At 37.5% G+C, this 22,314-nt stretch overlaps 1 protein-coding gene across 6 annotated transcripts in view; it reads right to left on the bottom strand.

Annotated features, from left to right (window-relative positions):
* Positions 1-22,314, bottom strand: part of LOC133528956 (sex-lethal homolog) — a 47,168-nt gene that overhangs the window by 21,334 nt on the left and 3,520 nt on the right. For 2 of the 6 annotated variants that reach the window (XM_061866483.1, XM_061866486.1), the window contains exons 3-7: positions 19,806-19,901; positions 7,115-7,327; positions 3,379-3,486; positions 1,667-1,848; positions 1,048-1,135 (exon numbers count right to left, since the gene is read on the bottom strand). In XM_061866483.1, the coding sequence (XP_061722467.1) occupies positions 1,048-1,135; positions 1,667-1,848; positions 3,379-3,486; positions 7,115-7,327; positions 19,806-19,901 (687 nt within the window). Of the gene's footprint in view, positions 1-1,047; positions 1,136-1,666; positions 1,849-3,378; positions 3,487-7,114; positions 7,328-8,162; positions 8,285-18,061; positions 18,215-19,805; positions 19,902-22,314 lie in introns of those variants that run through there. The other 4 variants (XM_061866485.1, XM_061866487.1, XM_061866484.1 and 1 more) reach the window with 3 other exon arrangements.

The raw sequence follows: 22,314 nt of genomic DNA, 5'->3' as shown, positions 1-22,314 counted from the left end.
TGTCGCAAGCTATCAAAGCATCGTTCATGGTTTCAAATAAGGTTTTAGTGAGTGACATTTTTTTAAATTTTACGTACACTCCCGAATTTCAATTCTTCAGAAATTTAGGTGTATAACTATTTTTTTATTTATTTTAATAGCTAAACTATAGTTTCCAGTGTAAAGTGAACTCTAAATGGCTCAATAATTAAAGTCCGGGGTCGTACCTATGGTGTTATAAAGTATAAAACTGAAGAAAAATACTATCTCAAAAACTCAGCTGAATGTAGATAATGCATTTTTACACTTTGATTTTTTTTTTCATATTTAGAAAACAAAACTATACTCTGTGTACACATCATATCCCCCAAGCTAAACGGATACTTATCACAACTCATGCAGTGTTAGTTCATTGGGTAATCTCGGAGGTCTCAATAGATGGCGCTTACTTCAACATGTAAATTAGAACCTTACCACGAAGGATTACAGTTCAGATTAGAGCAATTCCCATGCATTGTGAAGCGGGTTGGGTGTTAGTCACGGATCTATAAATAATCCGGATAGTACTATTACTTTATTGTTAATCAAATTTGAGTCTTATCACCAAACAAGACAGTTGATCATTATTCATTAGGGAGAGAAAACGGTCCAAAGGAGAGCATCAAACCAGAAGGCTGTCCCACTTACACAAGTTACCATATTTATATAATTGCTTTTTGTGATCTTGGCATTACTGTAAAATGACGTCATTAAAAATGAGACGCAATGCTCTAGTTTGACTTCTCTTTTAGTCACACTTTTTCACGACGAAACAGAAGTCAATCTAGAGAATCACATCTCGTTTTGATTAAAGGAGTAATTACACTAATTACGTAGATAAAATACAAGAAAAAAAGCTCTAATTTGACCCTCTCTTTCGGACCGTTTTCTCTAGTCCCCTATGATCAACTGTGTTGCTCGATGACAAGAGTCAATTTTGATAAGTAAAATTAGTCACAGTACTATTCGGTTCTATGTGGTCCGTGGAGTTTGCGTTAGGTCAAGACTGTGCCGATAGATGGCGCTTACCTTGACGCTGAGTGGCTCTGTGCCGCCCTCTGGTATCACGTTGTTTAAAGCTGCTATCGCCTCTTGTGCCTCTTCCCGTTTGTCGAACCTGAAAAAGTGGATATAGCTTTTATTTTCTTGCGTTTCTGAGATAAAACCCTCCCTCTTTTTGGGGGTAGGCACGGTACGTTGTCATTGCTACCGGGCCACCAGCTTGTTTGACCTAAGGAACAATCCATCGCCTGAGACCAAAGTACATACTCACTGCACTTGATCTACTAATTCAAGTTCAAAAAAATTATAAACTTAGAAAAGCTTTCTCTCGGAAACTATTTTGTCTACCGAGACAAATCTAGTCTCGTATTGTAGCAAATTTACTTTTGTTTAAAAACGCTTTGAGACGATACTATCAAAAACTAGTCCTTTAAGGTGAAAAAAAAAAAAGCAATAGCAAAGGATGCATACCGGGATAAACGCTTACCCCCTTATTCATAAACGTTTACTAAAGTTACGATGTCGCTAATAATCGTTTTTCCCTTTCCATCATACCAATACGTCGGAAAGGGACAAGCGATTATTAGCGGTATCGTAACTTTAGTAGACGTTTATGAATAAGGGGGTAAGATGAGAGAGAACTCACCTAACAAACGCCACCCCACGCGGCGCCCCATTACTTTTGTCCCTGAGGATGTGTTTCTGCACTATACGCCCGTACTTTCCGAATATCGTCTCTAGCTGGTCTTCGGTGATGGCGCGGGGTAAGTTCGTAACGTACAAGTTCGTTTCTTTTATGTCGTCCCCTGATGGCCGTGCATATGATACCTGGAAAACAAAAAAGTTGAGTTTGTAGCTTAGTTTGTTATACATTTATGATGGATAACAAAATACTAAGGGAGAAGAATAGCTTTGCGATTTCCATTTCGGGAGAAAACGGTTTCGGTTTTATAACAGGGTGATTTCTGGGTCGTGATCCAGAACCACTTTTTCTGAATCTATAAATGATTTACATTATCATGCGGTAGTATTTGATTAAAAGATAATTAGTTTAATTTTTATTATTTTTCAAGTAAAATTAATCTTATATGAAGTAATCATGGCCACCCTATGACTTTTGACATACGCTGTATGCAAAAAGGACAAGTCGTCACATTGCGTAGGGTGACCAAACTGTACGCAAACATGTTTTTTTTTCACTTGTCATCTGAAAAATAAGTAAGTAAGTAAATATTCTTTATTGCACCAACAATTATTCATCAACAATTAATCATAATTATTGGTGATAATAAATAATAAGCCACACCATTAGACTCATCTTTGAATTCCGTGTGATGTCTTTTTCTCTTGCTCCACGACCCCGAAATCATTCTGTATATCACTTTAAAAAAAAATCCCCTTAAGACACATTGTTGGAATTGCCTAATTATTAGATCTGTATTGGAAATAAAAGCTTTTCAACTCCAAGCAATTCCAACAATATGACATAGGAGGAAAATTTCAGATTCCGGATTACCGAGCGCCTACTGTAAATATGTAAGTGATTGACACTATAATAATTGTCATATGAGGTACCTTTAACCGCTTATTCCTTTTTTTATATTCTACGTCCGTGGCAGACAAGCATACCGCCCGCTTGATGGTAACCAGTCCCTGTAGTCTCAGTAGCAACACCATCAGAGATAATACATGCGCGTTGCCGACAGTGAGTTGATATCCGTGGAAAGTGTCAACCGATGCCGCAAATGTACGTCTGTCCTCAGTCTTGACCTATACAACTGTTATGTGTGATTGTACCTTTAACCGCTTATTCCTGAGTTAATATCCGTTGAAAGTGTCGACCGAAGCCGTAACTGTACCCCATATGTCCTCAGTCTGGACACTATACAACTCTAATGTGTAATTGTACCTTTAATCGCTTATTCCTGAGTTAATATCCGTTGAAAGTGTCGACCGAAGCCGTAACGGTGCCCCGTATGTCCTCAGTCTGGACACAATACAACTTTAATGTGTAAATTGTACCTTTAATCGCTTATTCCTGAGTTAATATCCGTTGAAAGTGTCGACCGAAGCCGTAACTATACCCCGTATGTCCTCAGTCTGGACACTATACAACTCTAATGTGTAATTGTACCTTTAATCGCTTATTCCTGAGTTGATATCCGTTGAAAGTGTCGACCGAAGCCGTAACTGTACCCAGTATGTCCTCAGTCTAGACACTATACAACTCTAATGTGTAATTGTACCTTTAATCGCTTATTCCTTAGTTGATATCCGTTGAAAGTGTCGACCGAAGCCGTAACTGTACCCCGTCTGTCCTCAGTCCGAACAGTATACAATTCTAATGTGTAATAGTACCTTTAACCGCTTATTCCTGAGTTGATATCCATTGAAAGTGTCGATAGCCCTCGCTGCGTCCTCCTCGCGTGTGAAATTCACGAAACCGAAGCCGTAACTGTACCCCGTCTGGAATTACAAAATAGGGATGATGACTTTAAGCAACATTATTATCGGTTTTGGCATTAAATCCACTATTACTCATATAGACATTTAATCCTCGAAACCATCCTGATTGACTGATACTATTAATATTAATAATGTAGTAATAGTTCATTATGTGTAAATGTCCACAGGAGAGGACGCAGCTTAAACCGTCCGTAGGTAAAAAGAGCCATTACGCCTAACTTCGTATCATAAGGATGTTGGGGAGCTCCTAGGAAGGGCATTTTAATCCCAAACTGACTGTCAATTTCAAAGTTAGGCAAAGTAGACCTTTTTACCCGCGGTAATTTTAGCCGAATCTAATCCTTCATACACTTTGAAAACATTACGTTTTTAAGTGAGTATTAAATAACTTTCCCAATAATACAGACATCAGTAGATGGTACGAAAACTAATACTAATCCGAAAAAGTTTTCAAACTCCAAAACGAAAAGCCACAGGATGGAAATTGAGCACGCTATAATTACTTCGTAGACAAAAGTTTTGTACCGCGGATTGTAAATCTAATAAATTTAAATGTTAACACGCCATTGGGTTAATGCATAAATTTTTTAAAAGTCAATTCAACATACATTTAAATTTTCAGTACAGTCAGCAATACTATTTGCTTAGCACCTTTGCATACAAGCTCCTATGCAGATAACTTCTATGCTATGCTTCTAGTTAGGGTAGAATAGGATAGGATGTAGTTTTGTGAAGATGATTGCCACTTTCACCCGAGGAGGCGAGATATGTGAAGGTTGGAAACCTTCACAGTCACGTGGTACATAACTGGCAACGATTATTTTAATTCAGAACTATCGCCCTGCTGAAGGAATAAAGATCTGCAGGCGATTGATTCCGAAAGCGGCAATCATTAATGGTAGTCGATACCATTGGTGGTGGTGGTGTTATTACTGTTTGAAGAAAAAAATATATATTATCAGAAATCTACCTCGAACATGTACATTCCCCACCGCAGATAGACCGTATCCCTTTACAGTGCCTTTTCTCTGCAGTTGACTGTACAAGAAAACTACAAAATTGTATTACGATCCATGAAAATGTAGTTAAGTAAATGTTGTTTTTATTAGTTCTGAGTCTGACGATGTGTTGCAGATGTGTTATGTTCTGTTTTGACGAAACCTGAGGTGGATGTGCTTTCTGTAATGTAACGAAGCCTGCGCTGTGGAGCTGATGGTATGCTTTTTATTGGTTAATAAAGGTCTTTTTTCATTATCCCACCAATCGGGCACTCTCACTCCTAAACGAACTATCAATCCAAAGAGCTGATGTTGATGTCTTTTATGACTTACCAGGATCGTTCTCCACAGCTTTATATATGTTTTTGAGTGATTGTACCTAGTTTGTAATGTTTAACTATTTGTGGATATTGTAAATAATTCTAATTATTAATATTATTATTTAACATGTAAGCGCTTTGGTGCCTGAACTGTAAGCTTGTGTGTTGCATGAATAAACAATGAATAAAGTGATTCTTGAAGTTAAGGGAATAGCTTTGTGATTCTAGCGAAATTACTGTATTTATTTATTTTTTAACGAGAAAACATTTTCCTTTCTACTTTGATTTTGATTTCGATCGCCTCAGCGTAATATATTCTAGGTTTATAGATTTCGCTTTTTAAAAAAATTGATTTGCAAATTTTGAAAAAAAGGTAAACCTATAATCTAGTTTTTAATTGTGTCAAAAACATACTAAAAAATCATGGAGCATGGAAAATGTTTAGAAGTGGAAAAACGTTTTCTCCTTTTGTATCACGTGGTAAAAATAGCCTGAATCAGATTTCTGTTGAAAGTACTCCATTTTACGTAGTTATTAACGCAAACAGAAGTCAACAATATTTAACGATATCGTACCCTTAGAATCTGATAAGTCCACACGCAAAGCTTATCACCTTTAATGTATTTTGAGACTTAACATTAAAGCAGGAAGCCATTAAATCCTTTGACATAAATTTACTTCACTTTTAACCTACCAATACTATAGCTAGCTACTCTTCGATTATTCTAAAACGAACTTTATTTGTAATTCCTTAAGGTTTATTTTCCAGTGAATCTTTTAAAGTGGCTTAAGTATTATAGCTAGGTACTCTTCGGTTATTCTAAAATGAACTCTAATGGTAACCAATTAAGGTTGATTTTCCAGTGAATGTTTGAAAATGGCTTAAGATGTTTTGGAACATGGGGGCGATTGTCACGAACATCGGCGAAGTTGGCATTTAATTGTGACCACATAAAGTTTTAGGGGTGTTATTTAAAGAGAATGTTAGGTACTAGCAGTTTTTAAGTTATCGAGTTTACATGGAGCCTCCGCTAAGTTATTAGTACATGATTGCAGAGGCCGGGAAAGGGCAATTCGTGGATGAGTTTTGATTTTGTCAGACGACGCGAAGCGGAGTCCGACAAAAAAGACAAACCCACGAATTGCTGTTCCTGCGCCGAGACATATACACGGTGGCCAAAAAATTATTGCATTCTCGTTGCCAGGGAGGTTTTGGGCTTATACTGAACAACTTTTATTTTTATGGGACCAACCCCGAAAACGCGAAAAAAATTTCTGGCTGTTTCATACATTTTAGCTGGTCCATTTTCTATGGGACTTACGCCGTCCAGTGGGTCGGCCCAGATACCGCTGGAGCGACAGTGTACAGGCGGATCTGTGTCAACTCAAAGCCGATAACTGGCAGGACGTGGCACAGGATAAGGGCAGGTGGCGTTCTCTCGTTTTGGAGGCCAAGACCCTCTTTGGATCACTGCGCCACAATAGTTAGTTTTTTTAGTTTTTATTTTCTATGGGAGGGTAAAAAAAAAAATCCGCGATTTCGGGTTTGGTCCCATAGTAAAAGTTGCTCAGTATAATCCCAAAACCTCCCTGGCAACGGGAATGCACATATTTTTTGGCCACCTTGTATATACAAATACTTAAATACATAAGTCCGCCTGTTGTTACCTACACTGTTAGACTCCAATGAATTCTCTATAACTTTTATTATGTAGTGTGCAATAAAGTATTTTATTATTATGACATAGAAAACATCGATGACTCAGGAACAAATAGGTATGTGTGCTCATCACACAAATAAATGTCCTTACCAGGATTCGAACCCAGGACCATCGGCTTCATAGACAGGTTCACTACCCACTAGGCCAGACCGGTCGTCGTATTTCATCGGTATGATATGTAAAATGAAAGCTTATTTTCTATATAACTGTAATAGGTTGCCTTATTAAAAAGTTGGTCCAGTCCATGGTTGACTAGATTTTATATAAAAATCGGTTAATTTAGGCAACTATGGACTGGACCAACTTTTTAAAGACATCCTTATTCCTTTTATCAAAACTAATGTCTACGCCAATTCTTGAGATTAGTTACCAAACGGACCCCAGGCTCCCATGAGCCGTGGCAAACGCTAGGAAGAAGAAAAAGGAATCGTTTCCTACTCAATGAGCATGCGTGCTGTTAAAGTAAAAATTGTATTCAAAGGAAATAAATAAATTGAAATTAGACCTTTACAAGGCATACAGATTTACAGACATAGTGAAGAAAAAAGAAGGTGGTCCTAAAACTATGGAGCATTATTTCCCAACTAACCTTAAAGTCCTTCATGACGCGGCAGCTCTCTATGGGGCCTATGGTCATGAACATGGCGTACAGGTCCTTCTCCGTCATGGTCTGCGGCAGATAGTTGACTATGAGGTTGGTCCTGCAGGAGTCCCCTGCAGCAGATACACCCCCGCCTTCCGACATGCTGCCCCAGCACCGCGGCGGTCCGCCGTACCGACCTCTGTACTGTTGTTGGATTTGCTGGAAATAAAACGGAGGGATATTAAAGTGGTGAGTAGTATAATGCCATCTCTTTCTCTTGGTTGGTCTTTACAAGGGCGAAGGAGATAGCATTATGATCTCAGTCGCCAGTTAGTTTTGCGGCAAGTATAGCGTCATTTGCGAACGTTGTACAGTAGAATTCATAATTATGTATCCATTTTGTCGCCTTAATTAATTGTAATAAGATGAAGAAATGTATACATTGGTCACAAAAATTGTCATATGTGTTTTGGTCAACCACTCAGCGTCTTCACATTGACCCACTAGAAACCGACGCTTAACAATTGTAATTGTATTATTTCTGACGTCTACTAAGCGGGAAAACGCTGGGATCCGCTACGAGCGTAGCGCTACGAAAACGTTGGTAGCGAATGTGTAAGCATCATGGTAAGCTTTCAAACTGGGACTACTTAAATTCGTTTATTACAACATTACATACTGGGCTCTAAAGCATTACAAAATGTTACTTAAAGCTAGCTATTAATTCTAAGACTAGGAATTATACAGATTCCTACACAATGTTAAATCGTCTTCACTAATATTATCAAGCATCGATGATACTAAATAAATGAATTAATTAATAATAAATTTATAAATATTATAGGACATTATTACACGAATTGACGAAGTCCCACAGTAAGCTCAATAAGGCTTGTATTTTTTTTATACTACGTCGGTGGCAAACAAGCATACGGCCCGCCTGATGGTAAGCAGTCTCCGTAGCCTATGTACGCCTGCAACTCCAGAGGAGTTACATGCGCGTTGCCGACCGTAAACCCGTCCCCCCTCGTTGAGCTCTGGCAACCTTACTCACCGGCAGGAACACAACACTATGAGTAGGGTCTAGTGTTATTTGGCTGCGGTTTTCTGTACGGTGGAGGTACTTCCACAGTTGGGCTCTGCTCTGGATCTGGAATGACATCCACTGGCTGTGCCCTACCACACAAAGCGAGATGACATTCACAATGCCCATACCTCTCTTATGGACGTAGTTTAAGGACGTACCCGGGTCCAGGGTATTGTGGGTACTCAGACAACGATATATACAAATACTTAAATATATGGAAAACATCCATGACTCAGGTACACATATTCGTGCTCATGACACAAATTAATGACCTTACCAGGATTTGAACCCGAGACCACAATAATGCGTTACCTTATCGTCAATATAGAAAATCTGTTTTTTTATTACCTACTTGGAAATATCGTCATAGAGTGAGACCAAGTTAAGTTGACAGCGATTTTGGTAGCCCAGACTGTTCAAGTGTTATTTACATGTCATAACTTCATAGAAGTTTGACGTTTCAAATAACACTTGCACAGTCTGGGTTAACACTATCGCTGCTAACTTAGCTTGGTCTAACTTTAGTACACTGCTAAGCTTCATGCTCTCAGCTTAGCGAGACGCGCCAGCAGTGGATTCTCATACATTATTGCCGGCCTAGGGTTATATATCAGAGGTGACATGCTAGCGAGCCCCCTGCACCCCCCTTAACGGCATGGACGGAAACGCCGCAGGGGAGGTTAGTGGGTATTCTCCTCCTCTCCCTCTGAATAGCAGAGGGGGTTATGGAAGGAGCGAGTCCCACATACCGCCCCCCCAATGGGCTTCCCTCGCCCGGGGGGCGATGATGCGTAAATGCATTCACCCCTGCGTCAACAAAAAAAAAAAAAAAAAAGGGTTATATTTATATGACCGTAAAATGGCCTGTGTCCAGATATTTTACGTAGAAACCGCAATTCGTACCTCGGCCAAATAAGAATTGCCAGCCTCATTCTACCTAACAGCCTCGCTTTACTCACACGTTTAAATCACGCTCCGCTTGCAATTCTTTATTTCCCGGCCTATTCTAGTATTTTTACAACCAACTTTTTACACAGATAAAGTACCGTTGCATTGGCAATTTATACGGTGCATATTTTGTCACTAAATTTATTAACTTAAAACAACAATAAACATTCCAGCCACCAAAATCTGCAGTACGCACCATTAAACGCAATAAGTAGAACAAAATGTTTGCCAACAGCACACTTAAAGAGGAAAGAGGACGACCGCTTGTCCATACAAACGTAGTCCCCATTTTCCTCTTAGGATATTGACATTTTAGAAAATATGTATACACAATTGGATGTATATTGACCATAGCTACGCCCCTTCGATTGACTTCTTTCAACTTTTTGATTAGTGTCACTTTAGGAGTATTTAATAATTTGTATGCAATTCGTTTCTTACAATAATTAACAACGACCTGTCTGGCCTAGTGGGTAGTGACCCTGCCTATGAAGCCGATGATCCAGGGTTCAAATCCATCTATTTACTCATGTGATGAGCAGGGATATTTGTTCCTGAGTCATGGATGTTTTCTATGTATTTAAGTATTTATAAAGATGTATATTTTATATATATCGTTGTCTAAGTAGCCACAACACAAGCCTTATTGAGCTTACCGTGGGACTTAGTCAATTTGTGTAATAACTTCTTATAATAAATAAAATAAAAAAATAATAAATAAATATTACAGGACATTATTACACAAATTGACTAAGTCCCACAGTAAGCTCAATAAGCCTTGTATTGAGGGTACTTAGACAACGATATATATAATATGTAAATATTTATAAATACTTAAATACATAGAAAACACCCATGACTCAGGAACAAATATCAGGAATAAATGCCCTTACCAGGATTTGAACCCGGGACCATCGGCTTCGTAGGCAGGGTCACTACCCATTAGGCCAAACTGGCAGTGGTGGTGGTAATATTTTTTATTTAATAATCAAATTATAATGCTTAATTAAAATCAAACGAGCTACCTGTGGTTTATATGTATATCAAATTGTGTCAATATTGTTAATATCCAGAGAGGAAAATGGGGACCACGTTTGTATAGAAAGGCGGTTTGGTGGCGGTCGTCTACTTTCATCTTAACAATACTCTTCAGCACAAAGCGAAACTGGTACGTTTACTTCAAAAATATGTTCACAATTTTGGACCTTACTCGTTTGTAATAACGCTTAAGGTGTAAACATCTTTGACGTACAATGTACTTTTGGCTTCAGTTTTTCCTTTGGAGCGATTCCCGACCTACATAATCTCGAGTTCTTCAAACTTATACATTCCACACATTTAAATGTGAACTCTACGCTGTAGGAAATAAGGTTGCTTTCAGAATGACAGATATAGATAAGATAGGAGAAAGTTAAAGTAAGAAGTGTATAGTCCGCAACAAATAAATTCAGTTTTAATATGCCAAGGTCGGTAGAAGCCTAAGCCTCGGATAAACTAAGATAATAGGTATCGGATTACTAGGTCACACTGATTTCACAAAAATGAGCTGGTGGCAATCCGGAGGTGGCGGGTTCAAACCCCAGATCGTACCATGTTTTTCGGAACTTATGTACTTGGCCAGTCGCTTTTCGGTGAAGGAAAACACCGTGAGGAAACCGGACTAATCCCAATAAATCCCAGTTTACCCTGGGGATTGGTTGCCAAGCGGACCCCAGGCTCCCATGAGCCGTGGCAAAATGCGAGAAAGATGATGTCCGATTTCACGAAAATATGGAGTTCTTCAAAAAAGTGTACAGGTTTTTAAAGTCTCGGCAACGAGCATGCAACATCCCCTAGACGTCACATTAAGGGCATCGCTTACCATCAGGCGGGCTGTATGCTTGTTTGCGACAGGATGTGTCGTTGAAGAAATATTATTTGCACCGATGAAGTTATCGCTAATAGCTCTTTTACTAGTAATATAACAATTGGAGCCCGGTTTTGCGTAAAGTATAGGTACTTGAGGTAAAATATCTTGATCTCAGTTACTTTTCTACATTTTGATTTCTAAGTTTTCCTACGATTCCAACTTTTCAATTCATAGTCTGTTGTTAAATTGAATAAATGATTAAACTAAAGAAACATAATTTCAAATTAAATACTATTTGTGTCGAAAGAAGTCTCATTTACATAATCTTATACCTTTAAACGAGCAATTCTTGTATATATATATATATATTTCTGTGATCTCGGAAACGGCTCTAACGATTCCGCTGAAATTTGGTATATGGGGGTTTTTGGGGGTATACAATCTATCTAGATTAGTCTTATGTTTGGGAAAACGCGTGTTTTCGAGTTTTCATGCGTTTTTCTTTCGACGTAGAATATGGTCGCTAATTTCGTATTGCCGGCCACTGTCTGTCTGGTCCAGCGGGTTAAGACGCGGACTACTAAACGAGTGTTGAGGGTTCGAATCTCGCCCGGTGACTAACTTTATTTTTTATATGTTCAAGGTTATATATATTTTTTTTAATTTTAATTGTTTTAGACAAGTTTAATTTAGTAAAAAAATATAGTTATAACCGAGCAAAGCTCGGTCGCCCAGGTACTAAAGTATAATAACACATCGATATTATCCCAGAAACACAAAGTATCATAGCCGTTCTTTTGTAAGAAAGTTAGTGACCAATCGGTGCAAATTATACTTAGTCAACAAGAATATAAAAAAAAGCGACCAAGTGCGAGTCGGACTCGCCCATGAAGGGTTCCGTACCATTTATGACGTATTAAAAAAAACTACTTACTAGATCTCGTTCAAACCAATTTTCGGTGGAAGTTTGCATGGTAATGTATACTTATCATATATTTTTTTTAGATTTTTCATTCTGTTATTTTAGAAGTTACAGGGGGAGGGGGACACTTTTTTTCACTTTGGAAGTGTCTCTCGCGCAAACTATTCAGTTAAGAAAAAAATTATATTAGGAACCTAAATATCATTTTTGAAGACCTATCCATAGATACCCGACACGTATGGGTTTGATGAAAAAAATAATTATTTTTATTTTTGACGAATTAAAAAAAAACTACTTACTAGATCTCGTTCAAACCAATTTTCGGTGGAAGTTTGCATGGTAATGTATATAATATATTTTTTTTAGATTTTTCATTCTGTTATTTTAGAAGTTACAGGGGGGGGGGGGGGACACATTTTTTTTCACTTTGGAAGTGTCTCTCGAACAAACTATTCAGTTTAGAAAAAAATTATATTAGAAACCTAAATATCATTTTTGAAGACCTATCCATAGATACCCCACACGTATGGGTTTGATGAAAGAATTTTTTTTTTTTAATTTTATGACGAATAAAAAAAAACTACTTACTAGATCTCGTTCAAACCAATTTTCGGTGGAAGTTTGCATGGCAATGTATATCATATATTTTTTTTAGATTTTTCATTCTGTTATTTTAGAAATTACGGGAGGGGGACACACACATTTTACCACTTTGGAAGTGTCTCTCGCGCAAACTATTCAGGTTAGAAAAAAATGATATTAGAAACCTCAATATCATTTTTAAAGACCTATCCTATCCTAGATACCCCACACGTATGGGTTTGATGAAAAAAGATTTTTTGAGTTTCAGTTCTAAGTATGGGGAACCCCCAAAATTTATCGTTTTTTTTCTATTTTTGTGTAAAAATCCTAATGCGGTTCATAGAATACATCTACTTACCAAGTTTGAACAGTATAGTTCTTATAGTTTCGGAAAAAAGTGGCGGTGACATAATCGGACAGACAGACGGACATGACGAATCTATAAGGGTTCCGTTTTTTTGCCATTTGGCTACGGAACCCTAAAAACCTCTGTTTGCAAGGGTTAAACACCCGACGACTCTAATTCATCCCCCAATTAAGCGCTGGCAAATTATGTTTTTTCGGGTGTCCGTTTACAGAGTAATTGTGTTTGCCGACGCTTTCCGGGTATTATTTCACTGGGCTGCCCTAATTTCGTATGGAAATGTGAGTGTTTGACGAATGTTTTGACATTTTTGCAGCAATGTTGGTTATTATAAAGCAAATTAAAAACAATACAAGTAGAACCCTCGCGTTGAGTATTCCGTTCCGTACCACCACAGATTTTTAGGGTTCCGTAGCCAAATGGCAAACAACGGAACCCTTATGGATTCGTCATGTCCGTCTGTCTGTCCGTTTATGTCACAGCCACTTTTTTCCGAAACTATAAGAACTATACTGTTCAAGATGTATTCTATGAACCGCATTAAGATTTTCACACAAAAATAGAAATAAAAACAATAAATTTTGGGGGTTCCCCATACTTAAAACTGAAACTCAAAAATATTTTTTTTCATCAAACCCATACGTGTGGCGTATCTATGGATAGGTCTTCAAAAATGATATTGAGGTTTTGTTACATAATTTTTTTCTAAACTGAATAGTTTGCGCGAGAGACACTTCCAAAGTGGTAAAATGTGTGTCCCCCCCCCCCCCCCCTGTAACTTCTAAAATAAGAGAATGATAAACCTAAAAAATATATGTACATCACATTACCATGCAAACTTCCACCGAAAATTGGTTTGAACGAGATCTAGTACTTAAGTAGTTTTTTTAATACGTCATAAAATTAAAAAAAAAATATATTACGTACGTCATCGTTACGATACGTCGAATTATATAAAAAAAAACGCCTTTACGACGTTTGCCAGAACCTACTTCTAGACTCAATTATTCTGTGGTATGAAATGTTATAATAGAAGCAATAAACATAATTTCTCACTAAATCCAAATCGATATTGCCGACTAAGAAACCCGCTTATAATCGTTTCCTCGATCCAGATCGCTGTCAACCACCCAATTCAAGAGTTCACCGATGTAGGTCGCGACCGTGACCCACTACCTACAGTGTACCTACACGGCGCCATTGTGGATTCGTTCAGATCAGCCGGACCCGTGTTTTTCTTTCACGGTAATCTGGCGCTTTGTACTTTTTGGTTCAAAGAGATTTCAGAAAAGAAACTATCAATCTCAAGTCCCGGGTACCTTCTGTACAAGTACTGAAAAAATGTAATGTGCAGTTAAAAAAATTGCTTTTTTTTTAACTTTGCGATGTCTATAATCAAGACGCGAACCAGTTAAGCATACAACAAAATGTGTATGACCTTTTTGCAGTTCATGAGAGCCCAGCCGCTTTGGCAACTAATCCCAAGAATCGCAGGACATGTTCCTGGGATTAGTCCGGTTACCGCACGATGTTTTCCTTCACCGAAAAGCGACTGGTACATATCAAATGATAAATCGTAAGTACATAAGTTTCAAAAAAGTCATTGGTATGGGTCTGGGTTTGAATACGCGAGCACGATTATTATTGTTAGACTTATGGTTATGAATCTGCCATAATATAAAAACCTGTCAAATCACGGTTTCCCTAACAGGATTAGCGAACTCTAAAGCGATGACACCTGTCAAATGAAGGTCAGTATCGTACGAGCGTCGACAGCGTTATAGGATTAACAACGTTCATGCCTAGGTCAAGACGTGTAAGTGTCTTGGCTTGGCCCTTTATTTTATCTGTAATGGTGACCCCAAGAGGAGATTTTAGTAGTTACTCGACAGCGTCAGATTAAGATATGTGTGATATCTTGGTACCCCGTGGAGTCTACCTTAACCACATTTGGCCGTCTATAGTAGCGGCAAATAATCTATCATATTTTTCAGAGAGGAGAGAAGAGGAGTTTGTTGTGAACCATAGAAAATAGAAGAGCAAAGATGAATGGACACCTGCTACGATACGACGAATATATCAAGAATATAACTGAATGGAGAGTCGAGGCAAGGAGACGGAGGGGGAGACCAAGGAGAACCTATATAGATCAAGTAAAGGAAAAACTCAACGTCGTGTCGTATCAGGCTGTCAAGGAGAAGGCAGAGGACCGACACACATGGAAATGGCTCCACCGACAAGAGTCTAACTCTTAAATATATGATGATGATTTTTCAGATACATTTTCTTTTTCTTTTTTTTTCTCAAACACTCTTCACCCTTAAACCGCTATACCGATTTCGATGATATTTGGTATGGATATTGCCATACCCAAAGTTTGAAGCCCGGGGAAAACATAGGATAATTCATGCAAGAAATATTACTTTGCTAATCCGCGAGAAAAAAACTCGCGGATTAGCAAAGTAATATTTCTTGCTTTAATTAGCATGAATTTCCGCAAAGTAATGCCTAATTCTATTAATTAAACATAGGATATCTCCATCATCATCATTCGACAGAATCTAGTTGCTAAATAAATTAAAAAAATATACAAATGTCTGTATAGTGTATTCATTAAATAAATTGCATTTTTCACAAGACGTGCCAAGACAACCCCGCATACGTCAAACTTTTTCCTTCATAACGGATCACATTTTGGGGCACCAAGTTAATCCATTATTAACAAGAGGTTTAGGCCAAAAAAATGTTCCGGGCTGAGGTATATGGGTATGGTTATTTATCAGCTGAGATATACTAAACCCGACGAGTATAATATATTCGACACTCTAACATATCCGGAGCATTCCATAAAATTGCCTACAGTTGTCCCCAATAAACGCGAATTTTCTAAATACTTGCAGGTTTTTTACCGCGTCAATAGATTTGAAAAATGCTCAGTAAAATAATCATCAACTTGAAACTGACAAAATGTAGACAACTCAGACATCACACAGCACAGATAACAAAGTAGATCAGCTCTAAGAATTAGAGCTGATCTACTCTACAAGAGTCGTCAAGAATAAAGGACTGCTTCAAAAATAGACACCATAAAGCCATTAGTAGAATAGTACCTATTTACGTAATTGTCAGTATTGTCACCGATATTTCCTTAGGTATAAGATTGATCGTGCCAATGATTGGAAAAGAGCCAACAACATCCTATCTCCGATCACGTGTATCGAGTAGGGATGTCACGAATATTCGCATTCGTATATGCGAATATTTGCATCATTTTAAATATTCGCATCGACATTACCATTCGCATCAAATGAAGCGAATGTTTTGCGAATGCGAATGTGCACAGGTCGCGTCCTGTCTCGTCGACTCACGTATGGGCAGTGCGCGCAAACGTAAGGCATTTTGACCAGATCCCCTAGTGTAAATTTATTCGATAGCGTGACGTGACGTACGCGTTAGATCTCATTGTGTACGGGATTTAGAAACACCGCGCAAAGCGGGACGTTTTGGAAACTCAAAATCCCATACAAAATGAGACTTAACGCAAACTTAACGTCACGTTTCGCTATCGAAAAAATGTACACTAGGGGTACAGTAGACAGCATTTTTCAACACTTTATAACTTCCCTTTCTAATGTTACTATGTTTTATGTACTACCAAACAGATTTTTTCTAATCAGGAATTATTACTAACATTCGTTTTCGCATTCCCATTCGGACATTCGCATCCTGGACATACGGATTCGCATACACATTCGCGAATGTGAAGAATGCGTCATTCATGACATCCCTGGTATCGAGATACCATCGAACATACAACTAACTAATCATTGTAATTCATTTGGGTTCAAATCCTGGTAAGGGCATTTATTCGTGTGATGTGCATGGATATTTGTTCCTGAGTCATGGGTGTTTTCTATGTATTTAAGTATTTATAAATATTTATATATTATATATATCGTTGTCTAAGTACCCTCAACACAAGCCTTATTGAGCTTACTGTGGGACTTAGTCAATTTGTGTAATAATGTCCTATAATATTTATTTATTTTATTAGTGATCCTTATGAGATTAAAAGCTGAGCAACACTATATACACGGTGTAACACGAGGAAACCGAAAGATTTTAACCACGCACTTCTGAGGCCAAAAGGAGGAAAAAATGTTACATGACTTGAAGTAAATATCGCCAAAAAAAAATTTTTTTTTTCAATTTTTGAATGTATTTGTAAGTTAATGGTAAAACTAGCACTGAAAATGAAGTTTTACCATTTTTTTGTTATAAAACCTGGTTTTTGCACTTTTTGACATATATCAATAAGGATATTTAGACTACGTCCCATAATGCCATCCTCGCCATCAAAATGTCGTTTTACACTATGTTACAATAATTTTTTTTTTTTAATTGCTATTAACTCTGAAACTAGGCGAAATCCAGAAAACTTCATATGACATGTGATCAGGAATACACTGTTAAAATATTTCGGTATCCTCATGTTACACCGTGTATGTATACACTTGTACCAGCAGATATATTAGAGTGGCCCAGGTGTGCACAAATATCTGATTAAGCCTTTATTATCAATATATGTGCATGTTCAGATAGTTTTAAGGACTTCGGTCGCTCAGATATATCTGACGGCAACGGTACTACACCGTGACTTAGACTTAGTCTATCTGGAGCCGTATAATGAGTTGATAATCGTTTATGGTAGTGAATGCAGTCAATCGTCAAACTCCCAACCCCGAAACCATGAAAAAAAATTGGCTGTTTCATACATTTTACCTGGGCTGTCGCGTGACGTAAACATTTTCTATGAGAAGTCAATTTTTTTTTTTCGCGATTACGGGGTTGCACCATAATAAGAGTATATTCACACCGTAACTTATTGTAGGTGACTAAATTTACACCATGTATATCAATTATATCAAAGCGGCCATTTCAAAGTGTCCAAAAATATCTGAACATGCACTCTAACGACAATAGAGGCGTGTTCAGTTATTTCTGAGCATCTTGGCCGCTCCGATATATCTGAAGGCGACCGATAGTTTTTTTATTATTAATTTTTTAGTTGTTCAAACCCTACCGATGTTAGTAATATAGTCATCATATTATGTACCTTGAAATTATAAATAGAATTTCTAGGCTGCCTAGAAAGTCAGTGAGTTTCGAAATTAATATAAATATAATACGTAGGTACTTACATCAAGCTCTTCAACCTTCGCAGGCCGAAGACACTTTAAAGTCTTTTAAACACTACTAAATACAATTAACTAATGAAAATATAGAAAATTGAGATTACGAGACGAAAGCAAAATATGAAAAAACGTCCACCACGCAGAAACAAAGAACAAAAACTGTTTTTGGTAACCAACTAGATTTGAGTTCGATAACCTTGTAGATTTTTGGAGAATTTCGAATATGTTTTTATGGAGCCACGTGTCGCTTTCATTGCGTAAATAACTTATTATACTATGGCAGTACTTATTATACTATAAAGACATATTATACTATGGCAAACTCAACTTTGTCAATAGAAAAGGCGCGAATTTGCAATTTTCTATGGAAAAACATTCCCATCTACCATTTTTAAAATTGCCGCCTTTTTCTACTGACAAAACATGATGGATTATGCATACTTAGATGAAATCAAAATACGTAGAAACCTAACTATTTTCATAAGCTACATGATGTATGCTTAACTAATAATAGATTTAAATAAGTTTTAAATATACAGTAGAAAATATCTATATTTCAATGTTAAGTTAAAGTATGTAAGAACACTAAATCGTTGTCTGCCGTAAAACAATTGTAAAATATAATTATAATGTTAATTAATGTTATTATTACAATTAACTATGTTCCTATCTACCAATAGTACTCAAACTATAATTATGTTTATAAAGCAGTTTGTACCATAAAAATAATTCATAACTAATTACTTACATAATAATATAGATACGACTACACTACACCCCTAATTAATATAGTTTAAAGATAATAATCTAAGCAATGCCTATTTGTATCTGTACCTATCTGAAGTTATTAAAACTACTTCTATTTTTTTTACCACTAAGTCCACAAAACGTACGTATCAAACTAAAATGAAGCTTATACCGAACCATTTAAAGTCGGTTTTTATATGAATGTCCAGTTGCACCAATGTCCATTAATTTTTTTCTCCCTTACCAGTTTGAAAATATAGAATCTACTAGAACTAGAACTATTTGGGTAGATCAACTTTTTTTTTCTTATTCCGTCCCGTTAGTCAGGCGACAATAGCAGCATAGTTTAAAAAATATATATAACTGCGTTATAAATACTAATATGCTAAGTAGATGAAAGGGCTTATAAATGCCATCAAAATGTGTTTTTTTTATTAGGTACCATAAAACTGGTTTTAAAAGTGAGCAGGAGACTGTAACAATGGTAACGGGTGACAAGAAAAAGTTGATTCTCTTGTTTACATTCTAATGAACGTTTGTGCAACTAGGTGTAATTACAACTTTTCTATGTAGTATGTGTATAGTATATGCTGGAACTCAATCTATCTAGATCTGAGAGTCAGAGTGGCTTAAAAAAAAAATTTATGGCTTTTTTTTTGTCGCATCGCATCGCGTCGTCTCAGGAGTATCAAAAACAATAAGTATGGTTAAACAGGTCAGCTCTAGATTATAGAGCTACGCTCAAGTATCTTCATTTACATGCAAGTTTGTCGCAAAAAATGAGGCCAAGTAAAGCTGCACTACAAAAAAGTTTGAGAACCCCTGAGTTACCTGTAGAAATTTTGGCCAGTATTTTTAGTCAAAAATGTATACCTATGTGGTAACCCTGCCTTTGACCAGACTTCTTTCGACCGATATAATAATGATTAAAAGAAACTATCAATTTTAAATAAAGGCGCGTAGAGACACTCTAACTCTCAGAGCCATAAATATATAGACATACGTTGTTCTCATAATCTTGACTGAAGCCAACAGTCAGACCCTTGGGCCTGTATCGACTGCGTGGCAGGGTGACCCCGTAAGAGTCGTGGACGCGGAGCTAATGGAAATAGTAAGGTTAATGTAAATAGGGTCCTAGCGCTCGTCGGATGGACGTCGGTCTTTTTCATGAAATATTTTTTATGGGTTCAGAATAAACGTTTTACACACATCAGTAAAGTAAAAAGATTGTCTATGGAAATATAGTTTTAAAAAGTATATATTATACAGTGTGTCCCTAGCCATTGGACAAAGTCGAAATGTACATATGCATTAGGGTATTTAGAACCAGTGTATAAAGTATCATAACAACCGGTGTAGCGGTTTCGAAGAAATTAACAAATTACCAATTTTTTACTTTGGAGCAGCCTGTATGTGTTAGTAGCTCCTATGGTAACATCCTAAAAGTATGGAACCTTCTTCGACCTTTTTGATTATCTTTTTATTTATGACACTAATAAAGCTTCTAACTTTTGAAAAATGTCATCATTATCAAATATTTCGAACAAATAGTCAAAAACACTGCCAAAGATTAACAGTGTGTTTCTTTTTGTTGTCCAGTATTGCAAATAACTTTTGTTCGAAAAAATTATCTTTTTATCTTTTGTTCTAATTAAAAAAATATTAACGTCAGAGCATTCCTGAGAAGTAACCCTACGTGAGATTTCAGGGTTTGTCCAATGGCTAAGGTCACCCTGTATGTTATCACCTCTTTTTTCATATTTGTCTATTGCAAAATTTATCTAGCAACCTATGTACATATTCGGTTCAACTACCACAGCGATTAGCCGGGTCCACACTGAGCGAGCATACGCGCGAGGCAATTTCCTCACGCACAATACGGCCAGTGTAAACGTGCCTCCGCCGAGGCAGCGCGCTCGGGCGAGTAAAACGTGCGCGCCGCTTCGGCCAAGGCACGTCTACACTGGCCGTATTGTGCGTGAGGAAATTGCCTCGCGCGTATGCTCGCTCAGTGTGGGCCCGCCTATTGATTACCATGACCATGACAGAATGTAATGTGTGGCTCGCCTAAAATCTATATTCACGGTAGGTATGTTACAAACGTTATCAGGTGTCAGAAAGCAGAAAAGTTTGGCATTTAGACTGCATAAAACTCATAAATTTAAATAAAAACAAATGGTCCAATCAGTGTTAGTTGATCCTAGCCTACGTCCTATGACAAAGTTTCCACGTCAAAAGACAATCAAGCTTAGTAGCTATCATATTTAAGATGCTATTTTTTGCATTCTTATTATTTTTATTATCTGTAGTTCTTTGTAAATAAATTTATTTTTAGGTTTTACAATAAAGAGGATTTGTATTGTATTATATAATTAGGCATTATGAAGATCTAATGCACCAATACTCAAGCTGCGGCCCGCCGACCTTTCTTAGATGGCCCGCCAGGTGATTCTGATTTCTGATAGACCTGGGGGCCTACCGCGAAAACCAAAATTCGCAGATTGCGGGAATCTTTCTCTTTTACTCTCAGTAAGACGTAGGTAATTAGTGACAGAGAAAAATGCCCGCAATTGACGAACTTCGAGTTTCGCGGTTATAGCCCTGGTATAGATACATAACCTGGCCATCCGAACGACACCTTCAAGCATTGACATAATATATGTAACGACGGGCCTTACGGGCACTAAGAATGGTGCTAATTCAGTGGTATTACTCACGAATTCAAGCCAATCGTGCAGTCTAACGCAAAACGCAACTGATCCGACCAATCGCGTGCGTGATGCGAACTCATCAACCCATCGCGTTGTGATTGTGGCGTTAGACTGCACGATTGGCTCGAATTCGTGTGCGTGACACCGCTGTACTGACCCCATTATTATTGCCCGTAAGGCCCGTCGTTAGATATACTTCAATGCCTTCAGCAAATTCATCTTGCGGCCACAAGGCAAAACTGCCTTTCAAAGGCTGCCTTTGGCCCCGCAAAAATAAGTTGAGTATCGCAGATGTAATATCAAATGAAAAAGACCGACGTCAAATCGTGTTACAATTAAGCTGCAAGTTGTGTTTTGTGATTGTAGACTATGCGTATGACTCAAGAGTTTACAGAAGTTGCCAATGAATTTTAAACCATGAGGCTTCCAAAAATAGAGTAGAGTTTATGTTATTTGTGAATTGATAAACATGGTCATGAAATAAATTGAATTTCCTTTACTTTTGCAAAATGTCTCTATTTTGTAGTGTAGAACTGGGGGTAATTTATAAGCTGAAGCAGACGGGCGTACCGGACCCCAACTTCTCGGTCTGGTCCGAGGCCTGTTCGATCGTGTCCGCCATACGTCCGTTAAGAGGAAAGAGGACGGCCGAATCTGCATACATTTTTATACTACGTCGGTGGCAAACAAGCATACAGCCTGCCTGATGGTAAGCAGTATCCGTAGCATACAAACGTAGTCCTCATTTTCCTCTCTAGATATTGATATTTTGGAAAATATTTTTTCATAATTTGATGTATA

Source organism: Cydia pomonella, chromosome 20, assembly GCF_033807575.1.
Source record: "Cydia pomonella isolate Wapato2018A chromosome 20, ilCydPomo1, whole genome shotgun sequence".
In the NCBI taxonomy this organism is placed as follows: domain Eukaryota; kingdom Metazoa; phylum Arthropoda; class Insecta; order Lepidoptera; family Tortricidae; genus Cydia; species Cydia pomonella.
This window is presented reverse-complemented; position numbering and strand designations above follow the sequence as displayed.